General features: G+C 44.2%; 3 protein-coding genes across 3 annotated transcripts in view; 2 read left to right on the top strand and 1 right to left on the bottom strand.

Moving 5' to 3' along the window:
- Window positions 1-1,244: 1,244 nt before the first annotated feature.
- On the top strand, window positions 1,245-2,387 carry uts2r4 (urotensin-2 receptor 4; the record flags this gene model as incomplete). Its single annotated transcript, XM_084465438.1, has 1 exon — window positions 1,245-2,387. The coding sequence occupies one exon, from the start codon at window positions 1,245-1,247 to the stop codon at window positions 2,385-2,387; it is 1,143 nt and encodes a 380-aa protein (XP_084321564.1).
- Window positions 2,388-3,489: 1,102 nt separating this feature from the next.
- On the bottom strand, window positions 3,490-6,542 carry lgals2b (lectin, galactoside-binding, soluble, 2b; the record flags this gene model as incomplete). Its single annotated transcript, XM_084465437.1, has 4 exons — window positions 3,490-3,636; window positions 4,414-4,573; window positions 4,975-5,048; window positions 6,522-6,542. The coding sequence occupies 4 exons, from the start codon at window positions 6,540-6,542 to the stop codon at window positions 3,490-3,492; spliced, it is 402 nt and encodes a 133-aa protein (XP_084321563.1).
- A 5,095-nt stretch (window positions 6,543-11,637) lies between these two features.
- The window catches only part of LOC311340578 (GTP-binding protein 1-like), a 12,899-nt gene continuing 5,463 nt past the window's right edge, over window positions 11,638-19,073 (top strand). The window contains 11 exon segments of the mRNA XM_084465436.1: window positions 11,638-11,696; window positions 11,929-12,123; window positions 12,569-12,680; window positions 15,819-15,999; window positions 16,228-16,411; window positions 16,818-16,982; window positions 17,345-17,468; window positions 17,762-17,876; window positions 18,460-18,508; window positions 18,510-18,605; window positions 18,739-18,766. Coding sequence (XP_084321562.1) covers window positions 11,938-12,123; window positions 12,569-12,680; window positions 15,819-15,999; window positions 16,228-16,411; window positions 16,818-16,982; window positions 17,345-17,468; window positions 17,762-17,876; window positions 18,460-18,508; window positions 18,510-18,605; window positions 18,739-18,766 — 1,240 coding nt within the window. The 5' untranslated portion in view covers window positions 11,638-11,696; window positions 11,929-11,937.

Raw genomic sequence — 19,073 nt, 5'->3', positions numbered from 1 at the left:
TGGTAACCCGGTCCACAAGAGTCCAGAGATCTCACGGCAAGTACCACGCAGAGGTTTCCAATAAAGCCGTATTCAGCGTTTATTCACAGGTATGGTAGATAACAGGTAATACATCAACTATACTATGGCCTCTGTGAGACTCGAGTAGTCGGATGTGTCGTCGGCCTTCTGCTGGGTCGTCGTCTCTGCTTCTCCCTGGTCTGAGTTCCCGGTCGGCTTTTAAGATGTCCGCCCGGTCGTTTCCACCCTGCGGCCAGGTGTTCTCCATCAGGCTGATTGCGTTGAGTGAAGATGTGCTCACTGCCGCCGGCTAGTGGATGGCGGTGGTACACCCCGTCCACCACTAGCCCACGGTTCCCCCTGGTGGGGAGCGGGTTGCCACAACATACACAGGTGTATGCAAACAGTATAATATCAAATTGTGTACACTGAATGCCAATGGTGGGAGGGTGTCTAAAGCGACACCCTAGTGATTGGAGCCGGTCCTCAGGGGCCGAGAGAAATTCCTCTTCAATCTCTAGGGTCATGCTAGCTTGCACATAGGTGAGAGAGAGAGGGCTGGATGTGGAGAAAGAGAGCAGGGGAGGAAGAAAGAAAATGAAATGTACATTAAGGGCTCTCTGCAGTGAACAGAGGTAATAGGAAGAGTCTTCATCAGACAGAAGTGGAGACCTGTGAACGGAGGTCACTAGAAGTTTCTAGATTTTTGCAGAGATAGCTGGTCTTTGTAAACATTGGATTGGGAGCTGGTTTCCTCGTGAGCTTCTACTGTTCTGTTCTGTTCTGTGGCTTGCAGTACAGAGGACAGGACTGTGGTTGATTTTGTTTTTGGACGTGGTGGAGAGCTAGGGATCCACAACAGCCAAGCAACATCAGTACCACCTCCATCTTCTCCACCCTAAGAACAGTAAAGAAGAGATGATCATATCTTAAGGCAACAGGATTTAATTTTCCTCTTCTCTTGGTCTTTGAATGGAAGCTGCCTCGTACGTCCAGCTGAACGACACTATAAGCACCTGGAATAAGAGAAAATATGGATTAAAGCAGACAGGATGTTGTAATGCCACCTTTAAAATGGAACTTGCAGAATTCTGTTCTTAAAATAAGTTAACCTCCTTTTTCAAGTTTGCAAATCAATTGAAGTGTGTCTCCTGTCCCTCGTGAGGCGGTTAAATATGAGCAGCTGTTTGTAGTTCTCTTATGAGCAAAACATCTGCTGTCCCAGCGATGACGCCCGGCCCGCGATGAACTGCACCCCCAACACCACCGGTTACCCCCAGGTGGGTCAAATCCTGAACCCGAGCTCTGGGGGCGGGGCGGGCGAAGGGTCAGGGTCTACCTCTGCTTCTGGCGGTGGCGGCGGCGGCGGCGGAGGCGGCCTTTGGGTGACATCTGTCCTTGGTGCCATGCTCCTGACCATGTGCGCCCTGGGGGTGGCGGGCAACGTGTACACGCTGTTCATCATGCGCTCGGCGGCCCTGCGCCGCACGGGCTCCATGTACGTGTACATCCTGAACCTGGCCCTCGCCGACCTGCTCTACCTGTCCACCATCCCCTTCGTGGTGTGCACCTACTTCGCCCACGACTGGCTGTTCGGCGAGGCGGGCTGCCGCCTGCTGCTCAGCCTGGACCTGCTCACCATGCACGCCAGCGTCTTCGTGCTGGTCGCCATGACGCTGGAGCGCTACCGTGCCGTGGCCCGCCCCTTCAGCGCCCGGCGCTCCCAGGCGCGCGGCCGCAAGGTGGCAGCCGCCTTCATCTGGGCGGCGGCCGTGGTGCTCACGCTGCCCATGATGGTGATGATCCGGCAGCGGCAGGGCAGCAAGGTCAACGCCGCCGGCGCCGTCAAGAGGATCTGCTTCCCCACCTGGACCCCGGAGGCCTTCAAGGCGTACCTGACCGTCATGTTCCTGACCAGCGTGCTGGTGCCGGGGCTGCTGATGGTGGCGCTGTACGCGGGACTGGCCAGGCACTACTGGGCGGCGCAGGCCAGCCTGGGGGGCAGCAGCAGCAGCAGCAGCAGCAGCAGCAGCAGCCGCTCGGTGCGCAGGAGGGGCCTCAAGCAGAAGGTGGCAAGCATGATCTTCTCCATCGTGGTGGCGTACTGGGCCTGCTTCCTGCCCTTCTGGGTGTGGCAGCTGACCAAGCTCTTCTCGCCCGAGAGCCTCAGGCCGCTGTCGGCCGCCACGCACAACTACGTCAACTTCTCCGTCACGTGCCTGACGTACGGCAACAGCTGCGTCAACCCTCTGCTGTATACCCTGCTGACACGGAACTACAAGGACTACCTGGCCCAGAAGGGGCAGACCACGGGCTCCAGCAGGCTGGAGGGCGGCTCGGCCATCAGTGCGCCCTGCATAGCCCTGCGAGGAGCCTCCTGCGGATGACCCAGTCCGCAGGGGGGGGTTCTGACAATTGGCTAATGTCTGCAGCAGTGGAGGCATCGTACAGTAAGATGCCCTAACCCCCTGCCTGCTCCTTAATCATCTGTTTCTGGATTCAATGTAAGGGGCTTTGGTTAAAGTGTCTACTCAAGGACCGAACACTCGTCATAAAAAGGATGTGGAATGCAAAGTTAAAAAATACCACAATTTCGTTGGACTTTCTAAGCTGAGGCAGATATTGGACCACCCATTTTAGCCTTTTGTTGACAACAATAGTAGAAATGGATTTAATGTCACATGTAATGCACTTGAACCACTGGTGCTTTTGAACTGAGCTTTGGTAAGAGTACCCCCCCCCCCCCGATAATACTACTTATTTACTTACTACTTTCATTTTAAGAACAGAGACTCGCCTGTTAAAATCTTAAACCAAATTTTGTGTGGCATGACTGTGTGTATTTTCTTGTGTGGAAAGTGGTCATATGGCCGCTGACAGGGCTTCACAAATGCAGACACACGTGCCCTCGCGTGCCACACACACACACACACACACACACACACACACACACACACACACACACACACACACACAGTGATCCAATCACCTTACAGGGAATGTAGTTGAGTAGTGGTACATTTCTCAGTCCCGGGTCAGGCCACTTTGAGTCCACATGTAAATTACCCCTGTAGATACATGGACCTCATCGCACTACACTCACAAATCCATCTCTTTACTCTGTTATATTCTATTACGTCATGTTATGTTATGTTATGTTTTTATACATAATCCCATGTTTACTTACTTGTGGTTCTTTCCAGAATGACCTCTGTTTGAAATGTACAAGATGGAGGACATTATGAAACAAATCTCTTCAATGGGCTTATCTCCATAAATTATACACATGTATTTATATCAACACAGGTTAAGTTCCATACCTAGAGGCCTGTCGTTATGGTAACTCTGAGAGTTGCTGTGGATAGTGTTTGTGTGAGATTATCAGTGCAGTGCCCTCTTCAGGCCGACTCTGTTAACTACAACATAAGACTGGAAGATACGTATAGAGACTTTATTAATGAAACTGGGGGCCGAAAGGAGGGTGATCCACTACTTGATCTTGATTCCAACGATCCTGGCATCACCGTGGACTTCAAAGAACTTGTACTTTATGTCTCCGAGGCGGTTGGGGAAGCTCATGGTGGAACCGTCCGGAAGCTTTATGAAGAAGTACTCCATGTTGAAGTTGATGTAGAACTGAGGAAGGAGGAAGGAAGGACAGAAGGGAGGGATCCAGGGAGGGATAAGGGACGGATGAAGGGAAGGAAAAGCGGGAGGGAGGCAGGAAGGAAGGAACGGAGGGAGGTAAGGAGGTATGGGAGGGAGGGAAAGAGGTCAAAGGAAAACAAGGAAGGGAATGAATGAAGAACATAGAAAGAAAGAAATATTAGCACCACGTATTAACATACAGCTGGCAGATATATAGCTGGCAGATAAAGGCTACATCTGGTTCCTAGCTCGATACTACTTTATGAGCTCATAAACCTAACCCACATCTCAATATTATGACTAAAGGTAGAGTGATAGTGGATCTGTGTCACATATAGAGGGAGCATAGGGCAGTGTTTACTGGACAAACTTCACCCAGCCCATATTGTACTGGCAACAGCCAGTACAAACAAATTACATTGCTAAAGCAGGTTGTAACATATGGATCCACTAAACAGTGTACCAGCCTAGGCCCTGGTTGTGATGAGGCAGGAAATTAGCTATCTTGTCTCTTAAAGGCATTTACATAGGCCTATAGATTCAGGACACACACACACACACACACACACACACACACACACACACACACACACACACACACACACACACACACACACACACACACACACACACACACACACACACACACACACACACACACACACACACACACACACACACACACACACACACACACACACACACACACACACACACACACACACACACACACACACACACACACACACACACACACACACACACCTTGCACTCCTCTCCGCAGTTGAAGGGCAGGGATCCCTCCCGGAACTCCTCCCCCCAGCTGCCGCCCGACATGGAGTTGCAGACGATCACATTCTGGTCGAACCGCGGGTTGAAGTGCAGCGCGATGTTTTCCGGATCGTGACCCACGTTGATGGAGAACCTACAGGGGTGTAATTGGGGACAGTGAAGGAAACCCGGCTGGATGGACGATAGCCTGCTCAATAGCCTAAATGGTGATGGGGCATGTGCCACAATATGTTGATACAAATAGTTTTGTAAAATGTCACTATAATAACGTATTTTATAGCATCACTTTTTCTGTTATGCTGTTTTAAGCATAAACCCAAGGTGCCCCCCCTCCCCCCGTTCATAAGTGTGTTTTATTTAATAACACGATGGCCTAATACAAAAATAAATTCACTTTTGTATTGATATTAGCTTAATTAATAATACGTTGTTAAAAGTTAATATTGAATAATTAATGAATGTTTGATCTCATTTAATGTTTTTGTTACTTATGCATATTTAATCATGTGTTTATATAACTGCATCCTCAATCACCTGTTTGCGTCATCGTTAGGCTTCAACCGGATCTTAAACTCCGCCCCCTCCTTGAAGGTCAGGTCCGAGACTTTCTGAAATGACGGATGACATGAATGTCCTTTTAATTGATTTGATATGCTTGCGTATTTGCGTATACTATAGACATCTGCTGTGAGATACAATGGGATACAAAGGGATAAAGTGCTGTGCAGAATTTCACCGTTGGAGATTACAGTTATTATTCAAAAGTTAAAGGGGCGGTGAACCCAAAAAGAAAAAAAATTACTTTTGATTTTTTTGTTATTTTTTATGTTGATTGTCACGTTTGAGAGAGGGTTATGTTTCTTGGACATCAAGAGTATAACACCAAAGTGTTTGGCACATTAATACACAACATTGCTCATTCTGATGTTCTTACAGGCAGATGCAATGAGTTTAAAACAAAAGTATCACAAGGTTGCCTCTTGTACCTTTCCACTACACAAAGTGACTCTTAGAACATGCCATGGGGAAGGGGTTTTGCCTGTAAAACGATAAACTCTGAGGGCCCAGTCAGAGTCTGAAGGCAAAGTAAAAGTGCACATACTGTCCTACTATTCATGTACGGATTGGAACAGTTAGCGTTCTGTCTGAAAGCTTAATTTTGTCAAAACTTTAAGTTTTGTAAATGGTTTATATGCTGAAAGGTCGCACATGATTACACTTTAGTTGAGAACTAAGATCATCCAAGAAAATACATGTTATGTTATAATAAATGTTATCCTTCATCTCGATGAAGGTTTTTTTTTATTTTTTGTTAAATCATTCTGCCCTCCCCTGACTCAAATCATATCAGCAAACTTAGAAATTCTGCTTCACTGTCTCCCAATTTCCCTGCTTCAAATTGTTCTTTAAAAATTTGAAATTAATATAATACTCCCTTATAAATCCTGCACACAACCCATCCCATAGCCAAAATCAACCATGAGAAAGAGCACAGAGACCACAATGGGAGGGGCTTGCGTCTAATATTGACTCTGAGAAGATGTCCTTCTGCCAGATTATCCATCTGGCTAGGGAATCGAAACAGCAATCTTTGGGTTACTGAAGTTTGTGTCTAACCTGTGGACTACCTTCTGCCCAAGTTACCTACCTATCATTCCTAACAGCCAACCCTTATATATCAGGATCGGCCTTGATTACCAAGGCTTTTGGATTCACTGCCACCTAAACCCTTTTTATAACTGTAGAGTTACAAATATCTACATTTTAGGATGCAGGGTTGGGGTGGAGTACAACAGAAAGGCCTGTCAAATGCCATGAACAGGAAGTTCCTGTGTTTGATGTTTGAGGCATGGTAATCACGAAGACACAGTAAAACAATAAAATCTATACCTGGGTGTCAGTAGTGTATGTGTGTGTGTGTGTGTGTGTGTGTGTGTGTGTGTGTGTGTGTGTGTGTGTGTGTGTGTGTGTGTGTGTGTGTGTGTGTGTGTGTGTGTGTGTTTATGAGTGTGCGTATCACTTTATGTGTATCACTGTGTATGTGTGTGTGTGCGCACGATTATATAGATAAGCAACCATACATCTCTCTTCATGTTTGCCATGGTATCTTTTATGCTGGGTTGTCGTAACTGTGAACGGTTCTTGGTTTATCATTTACACAAATGCTGCTCAGAACACTGCCTTCATTCATTTGGAGATTTTTAGTCAGATGTTTAGTCAGAGATAAGATCACAACTGTCTTCCACTCATACCCGGATCAATGCTATTTGATCAATTTATTACGAGTTGTCACTCAGTGATCGTAGATTAGTTTCCTTTATGCAGAATTTCAGAGTGGGTAATGGTTAATAGCAACTATTCAGTCAACTCTGTGGTGACAATATTAAAAAAGTTAGACATTACATTTGCAGTAACCAATAAAAGAGACTGAGAATTCTGTAGTAGGGTTCAAGGTTCATATCTGTAGTAAGCAGACGTTTGGACTTGCTCTATCAGAAGCAAAATGAAGATAAGACAGTGGAGACACAGCAGAGACACAATTCGAGTTTGCTTTGCTTTCCATTATTCCTATTAAGCTTTAGAAATTCCTAAAAAATGAAAATATGATATTAAATAAACAATGAAATTAGAGAAATAACCTGTTACCTAACTTCTAATAGCTCTTTTTAACTTTTTCTGATTATAAAAAATATATATATATATACCTATATATATATATATATATATATATATATATATATATATATATATATATCAGACGGATACAAATATTCCAGCTATCCTTTTTTTCCTAAACTTTGGAGGATGGATATTTTTGTTTATGTATATAACAGACATAACCTACAAATTATAACAGTCAAGACATTTGTCATCATTGTATAACATTAGCCACAAAGGAAAATTTACATAAAATACGTATGGCAACCATGAAAATAAGTGAATCAGATATGTGCATAAAACATAGGCTCCACCTAAAGACTCTTTGATCTATGAGTCTGTATGTATAGTCAATATAAACTTTGTATGTACATATGTAATATGTACATACAAAGTTTAAAATAATATACTCACCATTTTAAATAATACTCACCATTGTTGCTGTCTTTACTTGGTGATGCTGAGAGGAACCTAACTGGCCACAGGTGAGGGGTGTTATACGGTGCAGTCAGGGGGGACGCAACCAATCGGTGAGGGGTTGTAAAATTAACAACCAATCAGGATAGTGTTGGCTGTGTTTCACAACAGTCCAGGGAACTTAAAACACCCATAAAGTCAGTTATAAACCTTGTGCTAGCAGATGTTTAATAATTACCCCAATTCTGTGTTCCCTTTTTTTGTATTTTTAACTGATACAAGGGAAACAAACACCAAAAATCCAAAGATATAGTCCTTTCTGAATGGATAAACCTGTTGGTTGATAAACCAGGTTTGGTTTGGTTTGGTTGGCTTAATTATTTGCACTTCAGCAGTAGCAAATATAAAACTTAACTTATTAATAAACTGAATGATAACTGAGTGTATACAAATGATTGCGGTCTGCCACGGTCAGATGGTTGCAGTCTGCCTTGGTCAGATGGCTGCAGCAGGCAGTCAGCAATTTATATTTGCGTTCAAATTTGTTCACTGTTCACAAGTTTGTTCACTTGGTATATCAATACTTAGAACAAAGTGATCACAAGGAGTGTACGACTTAAATAAAGTGCATTTATTGCATAAAGATAAATAAGAACTTTGCAAACATTACACATCATGAACACAGTAAAGCTGTCATTCTTCCTCTATAATCTGATTTGAATTTCATTCCTTATTATTGTTAATATTCAAATTATTTGAATTGTCAATGCTCAAAATTAGCCTAGTATTAATACTTACTATGTACCTTTACACTGTATAGAGCGTAACAGTGTCCGCCCCCTTTTTGAACAGCTCTGGTTCTGGAAGTACATTTCCCATTGTAAAATCGTTATATCAAGAGTTTTAATTGGCTTTTACCAAGCCAATCGTTCGTCAAGGTAGTCGTGACCATAAAAAATTTGATTCTGGGCAAAAAATAATTTGAAAAACTGAAGAAAAGGAAAAGGTACAAGACTGTGTACATTATTTTTGTGAACGAGTGAAGAAACTCCCGCTCCCTACAGCTCTAGCAACAACTCTCTAACTTTCCCTTAATCTAAGATTCTAAGGGAAATCATGTTCGCTCTGTGGTAAGCGATCAAGTTCAGTGGCAGCAGTCCCCGACGACTTGCTTTTCGCGGGTGCGGGTAAACTTTTCCATGGTAACAGCAAGCTCCACCAATCAAAGATGTTGTGTTACACTTTAGGATTGTGGGTAGTGTAGTAGTAGTAGGTGGTTTCAAATGGCATTGCGAATAAAACATGTTTTTAAAAACGACATGTTCGCGTCTTTAACTTTTTGCTTCTGCAGGAGCATATACCATCATTCACAATATAACGCCACGTGGTAAGTATACTTTGGATGGTTACGACATTATGGCTTTTAATCAAAACCTCTATGGAGAAAATTAATGGGATTTTTACTTCCGGAACCATACTGTTGCACTCTATATTACAAAGGCTTATGCATGGCCAATGCCACTATTAAATGTTTTGTCCACTAGAGGGCATTCTACCAATAAACATTTATTTTTTGCCAAGTAAATAATAGGCACAAATAACACTGTATAACACTGTAACACTGTACAATAAAACACCTCTTGATGGCATGAATATAATTAGCCACATTGCCCATGGTGATAGAGAGCACGGACTCACAACTTGCGTTGTAGGGTCCCTTTACATTGAACGCGATTGTTGGTTGAGATTCTTTAATTTTTTTAACCTTCCCTCATTTAATCTGTGAATAGCCATTGCTACACTATTTAACACATGGATTAAAAAGTAAAACTCCAGTATAATTGAATCCTTTAAATACATCTGATATTTTGGTGAAAGGACTGAGCATAAGCTTGTATTCACTATATAGGTTGAGTATTCAATCCATCTTTTCACCAGGAGATTATTATAGGAATATGCTCCATATTTGCATTGTGGCTGATGTAACGTTTTTAAAGTAGGTGTAGACTTTATTGTTTGTTTCCACATACGGGTAGGCAAAGGTGAGAAGGATGAGATTTGCTTTCATTAGCGCATTTTGGAGCTAAATGTTTAGCTTTTCTCTTTCATACGCTTGCATGCTCTCACTCTGCAGTCATTTAAAGGGACTCTGTTAGCAATGGCACTTGCATCGCGTCAAGATAACGTTGCGTTTATTACGGTGCCAAGCACGAAGTGCGAAGGTAACCTATTGTAATCGTTAGTGTTTTTATTATTATTCCGCCACGTTTGACTTACACAGCCTAAACCGCTCGCATGCAATATTACACTGATTGGCCCAAAGGTGGTGCTATAGCAACAGTCCAAAAGTGCAAAATTTGAACAAGCATATCTTGTAAACGTTTTAACTTACAGTCATGAAACTTTGTTCACACATGCATATCCTCATGCTGAACAAATATGCCTCAAAAACCTATGACTTTATTTGGATAGATTTATGACTATTTTGAACTTTGTCAAAAACACTCAATTCCCTAAGGATCCTAGTTTTTTTTTTACTTAGACAAAAAATATTTGGCAGATATCATCTATAGACCAATGTATTTAATTTGACATAAAAGAAAGTCTGTAAAATAAAGAATAAAGCACCCAGGAGCCATTGCCTTTTAAAAGAGGTTTGGTTTAAAACACAAAAAGACTTAAATGCTTAAATTAACATCAAAATGGACTCCTATGATCTTGAGTCCAATACAAAACTTGTTCATAATCAAATTCTAAACAAGAAAAAGTCAACATATGTTGAAATAGGGCGTGGCATTGAAATGGGCGTGGCCTGTGACTAAAATCACCACAGTTCATAGATGGAATGTTTGATTTGAGCGTGACCAACTTATTGGCTGTTGGGGACCAAAGTTCCAACTGTTCAAGTAAGATGAAGTCAATTGATAAAATAACATGGCCACCAGAGGCTAAAAATCATCCAAATTTAACTTAACGCCAAAAGGCAGGGTTAACTTAACCCAATCATCATCAAACTTGGTATAGTCAAAGGCACATGGGTCAAGATTCTGACCCCTTTCTTCTACAGTCATGAAATCCTGTAGACATTTGTATCTCCCTATGTTGAGCAAATGTTTCTAGGAAACCCAGAACCTGTAACAAAATGGCGGCTGGACGTCGAAATTAGCCCAATCAATGTTAGGTGACTAAAGACGGGGTGAACTTGAGTCAATCATCACCAAACTTGGTGTACTTAAAGAAGCATATGTCAAGGTTAACCAGGCTAAAGTTAATCAAAATAGGACGATAGGGGGCGCTAAAGTGATCAATTGAAAACTTTAAAGACTCATAACTCCTCAGCCTTTTGACGTTCAGTCATGAAAGTTTGTTCGCCCATCACCAGATCCAAGCTGAGGCTATTCCAGTATGAACCACATGCAAACAAAAAAGGTCTTAATTGTCTTTGTCAGGGTCTTAATGGTCTGCGTCACGGTCTTAATGGTCTATCAAAGGTCTTTATGGTCTGCGTCAGGGTCTTTATGGTCTGTCAGGGTCTTAATGGTCTGACATGGTCTTATTCGTCGGCTTTAAGCTTGGCACCCGTAAAATGCTGCTTGCAGCTTTAATTACTATTATTATTATATTGTGCATCTGTTATTGTGGCAAACCAAGTCTCACACAAGAAGAACTCTCACTCTGAAATCTCGTTCTCATTACAATCTCAAATCTACTCTCCTCTAATCTCTTCTTTCTAGCCCTCACTCCCTTTATCATTCTTCTCTTCCTGCAAAAACTCAACTCTCGCAAGACTTCTCATTGAGCGAGACTTGGTTTGACACAATAACAGACCGGGATCAAACGAAAGGTATGTACTAAAGTAGAAAATCTTAAAAATTCCAATGTTATCCTTTAAGTCTCTAGTCAAAGCTACCTTTTTAAACTATAGGAATTTTGAAGATATATTTATAATTTAGCCTAAAGTCTCCTGATGTAGAATGACTCAGTCCATGTAGATCCAAAATGTACTTTAGTACAGTCTAAAGGTAGGAGTAATTTCTGCAGCCAGGCTTGGGAAAAAGGTGGCTGGACTTTTCCGACTCTAGCCAATCAAATGTCACCGCTTTGTGGTGGGCGTGTCCTACATTAAACACAAACACATCGTCGCTCACAACCAAACAACTAAAGTTAGCCTGTGCAAACTGGTATGGCTATATGAATTATGACCTTTATTTGTATTAATAATAACATTCAGCTTATTACAAAAAATACGTTATTTTCAGATAAGCCTGTGCTGTAACTGAAGCTTAGGCAATCTGGTGGCTAAGTTAGCATTTTAGCTATTTGCTGTGGAACCTCGGCTAATGGCCGTGTGCTAATAGTTGTGAGTAAATGGTATTTGTTTTGGTTTCATTTTGCATGGTTTTCACTATCAAGGTCCGGGAAATGTCGTTATTAACTGCGAAAGAACCAGGGATCGACCCAGACGCCATGCCGGTGGAGTCCATAGTACCCGCCTGCATGTTCGCACCAGACCCAGGGTTTGGGGACGACCTGCCCGATGGAGAGGGCTTCGAAGACGGCGAGGGGACCAACGGCGAGTCCGGGGATCATTTAAATTTCAGTAGTAAGGTAGGCCCCTGCTTTTGGTTTAGATTGAAATCCCCAGACATTCTGCTGCTATTAAGAACAATCTAAATCGCACACGTTGAATGCGCTGCAATGGCTTTGGAAATGCATTGTATGGAAGATGAATTGACACGTTGCATTTTGCAGTGTCTGCAAAAGAACAAAAAGTGACACGTATGTCGATGCAGCTACTGTTGCAGCTGTGGTCAATACAGCACTGCCTCACCTGCCACTGAGGTCAAAACCTGTTATGCCTGTTCACTTCACAGGAGTCTTCAGTTTAATATGACTCCTTCATTGTTGACCTCCCTTTTAGTCCACAGTAACCCACAACAACTTGCTTGACTATTTTTTTGTGCTTTTCACGATTTTCAAAAGATGAATTGTGCTGGGTTTGCATTTGTACTATTATTTTTGTTTATTCTTCTTGCATGTGTTTGTCTTTCAGTTAGTCTTGGTCAGTCCGTCGGGGGACCAGTATGACTCGTTACTACGCCAACTCAGGGAGCGAATGGATGAAGGATGCGGGGAGACCATCTACGTGGTGGGAATGGGTTCAGGTGAGGCCGGTAACTTTTCACCTGCTATCTTTCCTGTGCCACAGGGGCACAGGAATGGTCTTCTACTGGACAGGATCATGTTCAACTCCCATTCAAAAGGTTCTGGGTTTGAATACAATGTATGCAGTCTACCTGTAGAAGTCCTGGGGCCAGATGCCACCTTACTCCTACCACATTTATCCCTAAAACATCACTCTACGTCTCTTTGGATAAAAGTTTCTGCTTAATGCTCAATGAAGCCCCGGCCTTTACATGCTTATAGGTATCTCTGGTGTTGATTAGCTCCTGTTGTTACAGTAGCTTTGGTATTTTTATTGGCCGCACCATCCTTTTGAGATTGATATGGAACAAATATATTTTATTGGCCAATCCCTAATTATGTTAGAACAGGTGTGTGTGTGTGTGTGTGTGTGTGTGTGTGTGTGTGTGTGTGTGTGTGTGTGTGTGTGTGTGTGTGTGTGTGTGTGTGTGTGTGTGTGTGTGTGTGTGTGTGTGCGCGCTCAATAAATTAGAAGAGTCAAAGGAGGCAAAATATATTTAATGTAATTCTGCTCCTTCCAAAATAAAAAAAAATACATTACAAACCACTAACTATAAAGTCAGTTTTGTTTTTGTTATATAGTTTATAATATATAGTTATATTTTAAGAGTGTGCTGTTAAAAGGAATGGATTTCACATGATTTGGGATGGATTTGGTGACTGCTTGCCCCCCAGTATAAACAAACGTCACATGACCTCAGCGGCTCCATAGTCAAACCTTGCTCAGTCTCAAGTGTTGATTTTAAAATTTTCTGTCCTTAACTACTCCAAAATGTTCCAATCAGTTTGTAAGTTGTTGTACATGTCCAATATATTCTAGTCAACTACAGTTTCTATGTATATAACAACCACAGTTCCAGTCTGAATCGGGCCTTACAGGGTCACACTGTACAACACCCTAACCCTAAAAGCACATGGAGCAGAATTTGGCTTCATATTTGTAGCGTGACTCAAAAAATGAACGGAATCGTATTGTTTCAATGGAACAAAGCACATGGAGCGAGGAATGCAGCAGGGCACAAGCTTTTCGTTTGCTTCTGGAAGGCCTCAAGTCGACGTGAAAATAAAAATAATAATCTTGACTATGGTCTGTTTATCTGCCATGATTGAGCAGTCAAGAGTTGACATGACTTTACATTTTTACATGACCGTACCACAGTTGTGCGTAGAAGCCAAAGGGTTGACTTCACCCCGCTGTCGCCCCAGTGATTCCCTGTGTCCACCGGGTCTATTTGTCTGCTTTTTAGTGTGAAAAGCGACGTAGCCTGACCCGATTTACAGCGACCCATACACACACCCTAGGGCCTTTGTTGACAGCTGGGGTTATTTTCTGCCCTGCTCAGCAGCTTGTCTGACCATGGAGTGGCCGGGGTCAAATGTGACTTTTGAAAAGAGTCTCTGATTGAAGTCCTCCTCCACGCAGTAACTGTTGTTGCTAGCTTGCTCTTCCATCGCCGGGTGGAGGTTTATTTGTACAGATTATTATTCAGTTTTGATCTTAAAAGACTCAAGTTCACATAGGCCAACTTCAGACAACCTGAGCCCTAGGCGCCCTACCCCCCCGCATCATTCAGTCTGGAAAGGAATGGGAGAAGCATTTAGAAGGACTTATTCCCTCTACATCTAGGGACGGGTCTTGTAGGTGCAAATTGCGCAGACATTAACTTATATATAAAAGATATGAGTTGTTTTAATGTTTAAGTGACCTTGCTGAAATCATACACTATGAGAAAAATGTGTTTTGGGCTGGTAATTCTAGCAAGGACGGGGAATGTGTTATCCCCATGGTTAACGATCCACGCCAATAAAATGAGCTCAATAGCAGACTTTGCATGCTGACCTGGTTTTGTACTGTCGTTTCTGGCCTGATTGGACAGACAAGCCCAAATGTCATCACCCCTGGCACACACTAGTGCTGCTGACCTCATGCTCTCACACTGGAAACAGGAAACCACTGGTAGGTGACTGGGCAGTTGTTCCACCATGCGCTCAATATTTGCATCCAATATAAAATAAACTTTATAAATCTCTAAAGGGGAAACTAGAAGCCAGTGCATACACACATGACATAGACCACACGCATGACTGTTCCAAGGGAAGTAGTACCGTCATCCTTGAGCAGGAGGCCCAAGGATTTGAGCTAAATATACCCATAACTGGAAGTCTCTGGATAATGGCTTGAATGATAAATAATTCACTCAGCCTCTTTTGATAATATCCTCCTTCATTAGTACAACAGTATTTTTCATCATTTACTGGAGCCTGTCCTGGGCTTTGCTGGAAACCCCAGACAGGACTCTGTTGCAGTTATCCAGAATGGTGGTGAAGGAGGCATGGGTAAGGGTCTCTGCCACCGAGTCTGAGAGTGATGGACAATGCTTGATGATGGTTTGAGTTGGTAGAAAGCAGATTTGGTGATGGATTAAATGTGGGACTGGAGTGAGGGGATGGAGTCCAGAATAACGCCCAAGTTGCAGACTTCTGGGGACGGGCAGATGGGGCAGCCATCCTAATACCCTAATACCTGAAAAGGAACCCCGCCACACACACAGATGAAATGTCAAGCATGACAGTTGGATGGCCAACAAGCACACACAACCACTTCACATCTATCACATCATATTGTTTTCAAATGTTGTCTTACTGAACTTTGCTTTGGCTTTTTATGCTACCATTATGTCTGCCCATTTGGCACCTATAGCACTCATTATCCGTCCCTGGAAGGAGGCTCCCTCTTCTAGGTTCCTTCTCAAGGTTCTTGAGTTTTTCCTTCAAGCCTTTTAGAGGGGTTGGGGGGAGTGGGGGTGGGTATAATGTATGCCTGTGAAGCCCTTCACAACCACAACTGTCATTAAGTGCTGTACAAAAAAATGTTAATGTGACGCATCGATCTCCAGTAGGTGTGTTGGGACTAGACATGCATGATATGCCACAGCCCTCATAAGCTCTCTCTCTCTCTCTCTCTCTCTCTCTCTCTCTCTCTCTCTCTCTCTCTCTCTCTCTCTCTCTCTCTCTCTCTCTCTCTCTCTCTCTCTCTCTCTCTCTCTCTCTCTCTCTCTCTCTCTCTCTCTCTCTCTCTCTCTCTCTCTCTCTCCCAGACGGGGGTGACTACGGTCTGGATGAGAAGGACATGGAGGCCTCGGCAGCTACGGTGAAGTCGCTATGCGAGCAGATAGAGGCCGACCTCATCTTCCTGCGGGAGCGCACTGAGGCTGGCGGCAGGATCCGCGACTACCTCATACGGCGGCGCGTCGGCGAGCTGGACTTCCTGGAAGTCAGGTACGCTCAATCACTGGATGGTCCGCCCACAAACGCAACTATTGTAGTTGCCAAGGCAACAGATATATGCGATTGTCAACATTATTTTCTCGCTAATGTCTTATTTTGCATCTCTCTGTGTGTATGTCCTCTCGGCCATATCTCCCTCTCGTCCCTTTCCCTCTCTGTGTCTTCCGTCCATACCTCTGTCTCTGTCTCTCATTCTGTGTCTCTCGTTCCCGTCTTCAGGGTGGCGGTGGTGGGCAATGTGGACGCGGGTAAGAGCACCCTGCTGGGGGTGCTGACCCATGGCGAGCTGGACAACGGCCGTGGCTTTGCGCGGCAGAAGCTCTTCAGGCACAAACACGAGATGGAGAGCGGCAGGACCAGCAGCGTGGGCAACGACATCTTGGGCTTCGACCAAGAGGGACAGGTAGGGCTCTCGGACGCAGCCCCACCAAGGGCACACGACATGAGGGTCAAAGAGGGGGGTTGAACACAGAACCATGCTGAGTAAAAGATGTCAGAGTAGAAGATAAGCAGGACAGGTAGGGGGGGTTGAACACAGAACCAGGCAGAGTAGAAGATGCCAGAGAGAGGATAGGATGGACAGTTAGGGCTATTGAACACACAGCAAAGCAGAGTAGAAAATACCAGAGGAGATGGACACACACACACACACACACACACACACACACACACACACACACACACACACACACACACACACACACACACACACACACACACACACACACACACACACACACACACACACACACACACACACACACACACAAATCAGCGACTGTGTATCCATATTTCTGCTTGTGATCCAGGTGGTGAACAAACCCGACAGCCACGGGGGAAGTCTGGACTGGACCAAGATCTGCGAGAGGTCCTCCAAGGTGATCACCTTCATCGACCTGGCGGGCCACGAGAAGTACCTGAAGACCACCGTGTTCGGCATGACCGGACACATGCCCGACTTCTGCATGCTGATGGTGAGCCCTGGCCTTGTTTGTGTGCACTACATTTCCATCCCGTCCGTACCACCTGTCTGCGTCGGCACTAGAGCTGTGTTGGGCGTTGGAGGCCGCCTGTCCAGGCACTAGGCGGGGCTGACGCAACTGCCAGAATCTCAAGTTAAATAGTTAAGGATGTTCCAAGACGCATTACTACATTATCTCCCGTTGTTTTCTATTTCGGACTGGCAGAGCTGTAGCATATATATAAAGGAATTATTCCACAACCAAGCTGTCTACTTACCATATTATTCTCGCAGTCAAAAATAGGTTGGTTCGGAGAGGTCGTGTGAAGGTAAATAATACATGAACCCTGCCCTCTCTCTGTCGCCCTCCCGCAGGTGGGCAGTAATGCAGGTATCGTGGGGATGACCAAGGAGCACCTGGGCCTGGCGCTGGCCCTCAACGTGCCGGTGTTCGTGGTGGTCACCAAGATAGACATGTGCCCCGCCAACATTCTCCAAGGTACACCCACACATACCTACCCATTCACACTAGGGTGGGGCTGGTGTCACCCTTTTCAAACAGGTTTGATGATTAGTCAAACACAGGACCATACCGGTATATCGGTCCTTACCACCAGATGACGTAGCTGCAGACAAGTGGAAAAATATGAGCTATGCGAGCCTGGCATGACATAAGCAAAAGTTTAGCACAAAGCTAAACAATGGTGTTGTAGTATAATGGCTCTCCTCAAGCGTTTGCCCTGACTACAGGCGTTTCCATTGTGCATACTATGTTTGTTTGGTTTCTCCCAGAGACGCTAAAGCTATTACAGAGACTACTGAAGTCACCGGGCTGCAGGAAAATCCCCGTCCTGGTCCAGAACAAAGACGACGTCATCGTCACCGCATCCAACTTCAGCTCTGAGAGGTGAGGGAGAGACCAAAGCCCCTTCTACACAGAGATCCTGCAATATCGCCCTAAAGAAGATTGGGCAGTACCCTGGCTTTGTCTCTTCATACAGAACTAAACAAAGGCGCAATATGGCCCCACCATGTGTGCTTTTACATAGCATAACACCGTGAAGAAGCATGACATGTTATACAACAGCGGCGGTGTCTTTTGTGACATATGACATACGTGTTGTTACACAATAATGGCGGGTGAAACTGAGTGTTGAGATGCTTTTTGCACATTTACACCACTCTTCAATTGCCTGCAACGTTGCTGTGCATCGTATCCAGAGAGATGAAGCATACGATGCACAGAGAGAGAGAAAGAGAGAGAGAGAATTAATATGTAGGGGAAGAAGGAGGACTTGAGAAAAAGAGAAAAAATATTAAATCGATTGAACTGTAATTTCATCATACTTTTTGTGCATACCACAATGGCAAGGGAAACTGCAAACAGTGCAAGAATAACACTGAATACATGTGCCAAAGGTCGAAAAGGATAAAGTAGAGAAATAAATGCATTCATACTCTCCTTCTCCTCCTCTTCCTCCTGTGTGCAGGATGTGTCCCATCTTCCAGATCTCCAACGTGACCGGGGAAAACATGGAGGGCTGCCAAGATGTTCCTCAACCTGCTGTCATGTAGGACAGCCTACAGCGATGATGAGCCCGCCGAGTTCCAGATAGACGACACCTACTCTGTACCGGTAAGATACCTCACACACCCACGCACGGGCATACACCGGTATATATATACAAGTACTCTGTACCGGTAGGACAACACAGACACCCTCCCTCCATCCCTTGCGTGTCTTCGACCCATTCATTAATTGTGCACAGATCAGGAAGTGGGTCAGCGAGTGTCAAAGTAAATTTGTGAAGGTAGAGTTCCTGATCTGTGGTGGTTCAAGCCCTTGGATGATTGACACTATTGCACGTCATTGCAAAATTGTTTGCAAACCTATGCATGTCTTCATTGTTCACCCACTGTAAAAGGGTCTACTTGAAAAGCTGTAAGCGGACATTGAAGGGGCCGGGAATATTATGTTATGTTCCACCTGACTAGCTGAGTCACCCGTCCACCCACCCCCTTCAAAATGACATTTCTATGCGCCGCTGCAGAGACACAGCAATTAACAGAGATCCCTGTAGCTACCTCACAGCCGATTTGATAC

The sequence above is a fragment of the Micromesistius poutassou genome, assembly GCF_964030765.1.
Source record: "Micromesistius poutassou genome assembly, chromosome: 3".
NCBI lineage: Eukaryota > Metazoa > Chordata > Actinopteri > Gadiformes > Gadidae > Micromesistius > Micromesistius poutassou.
This window is presented reverse-complemented; position numbering and strand designations above follow the sequence as displayed.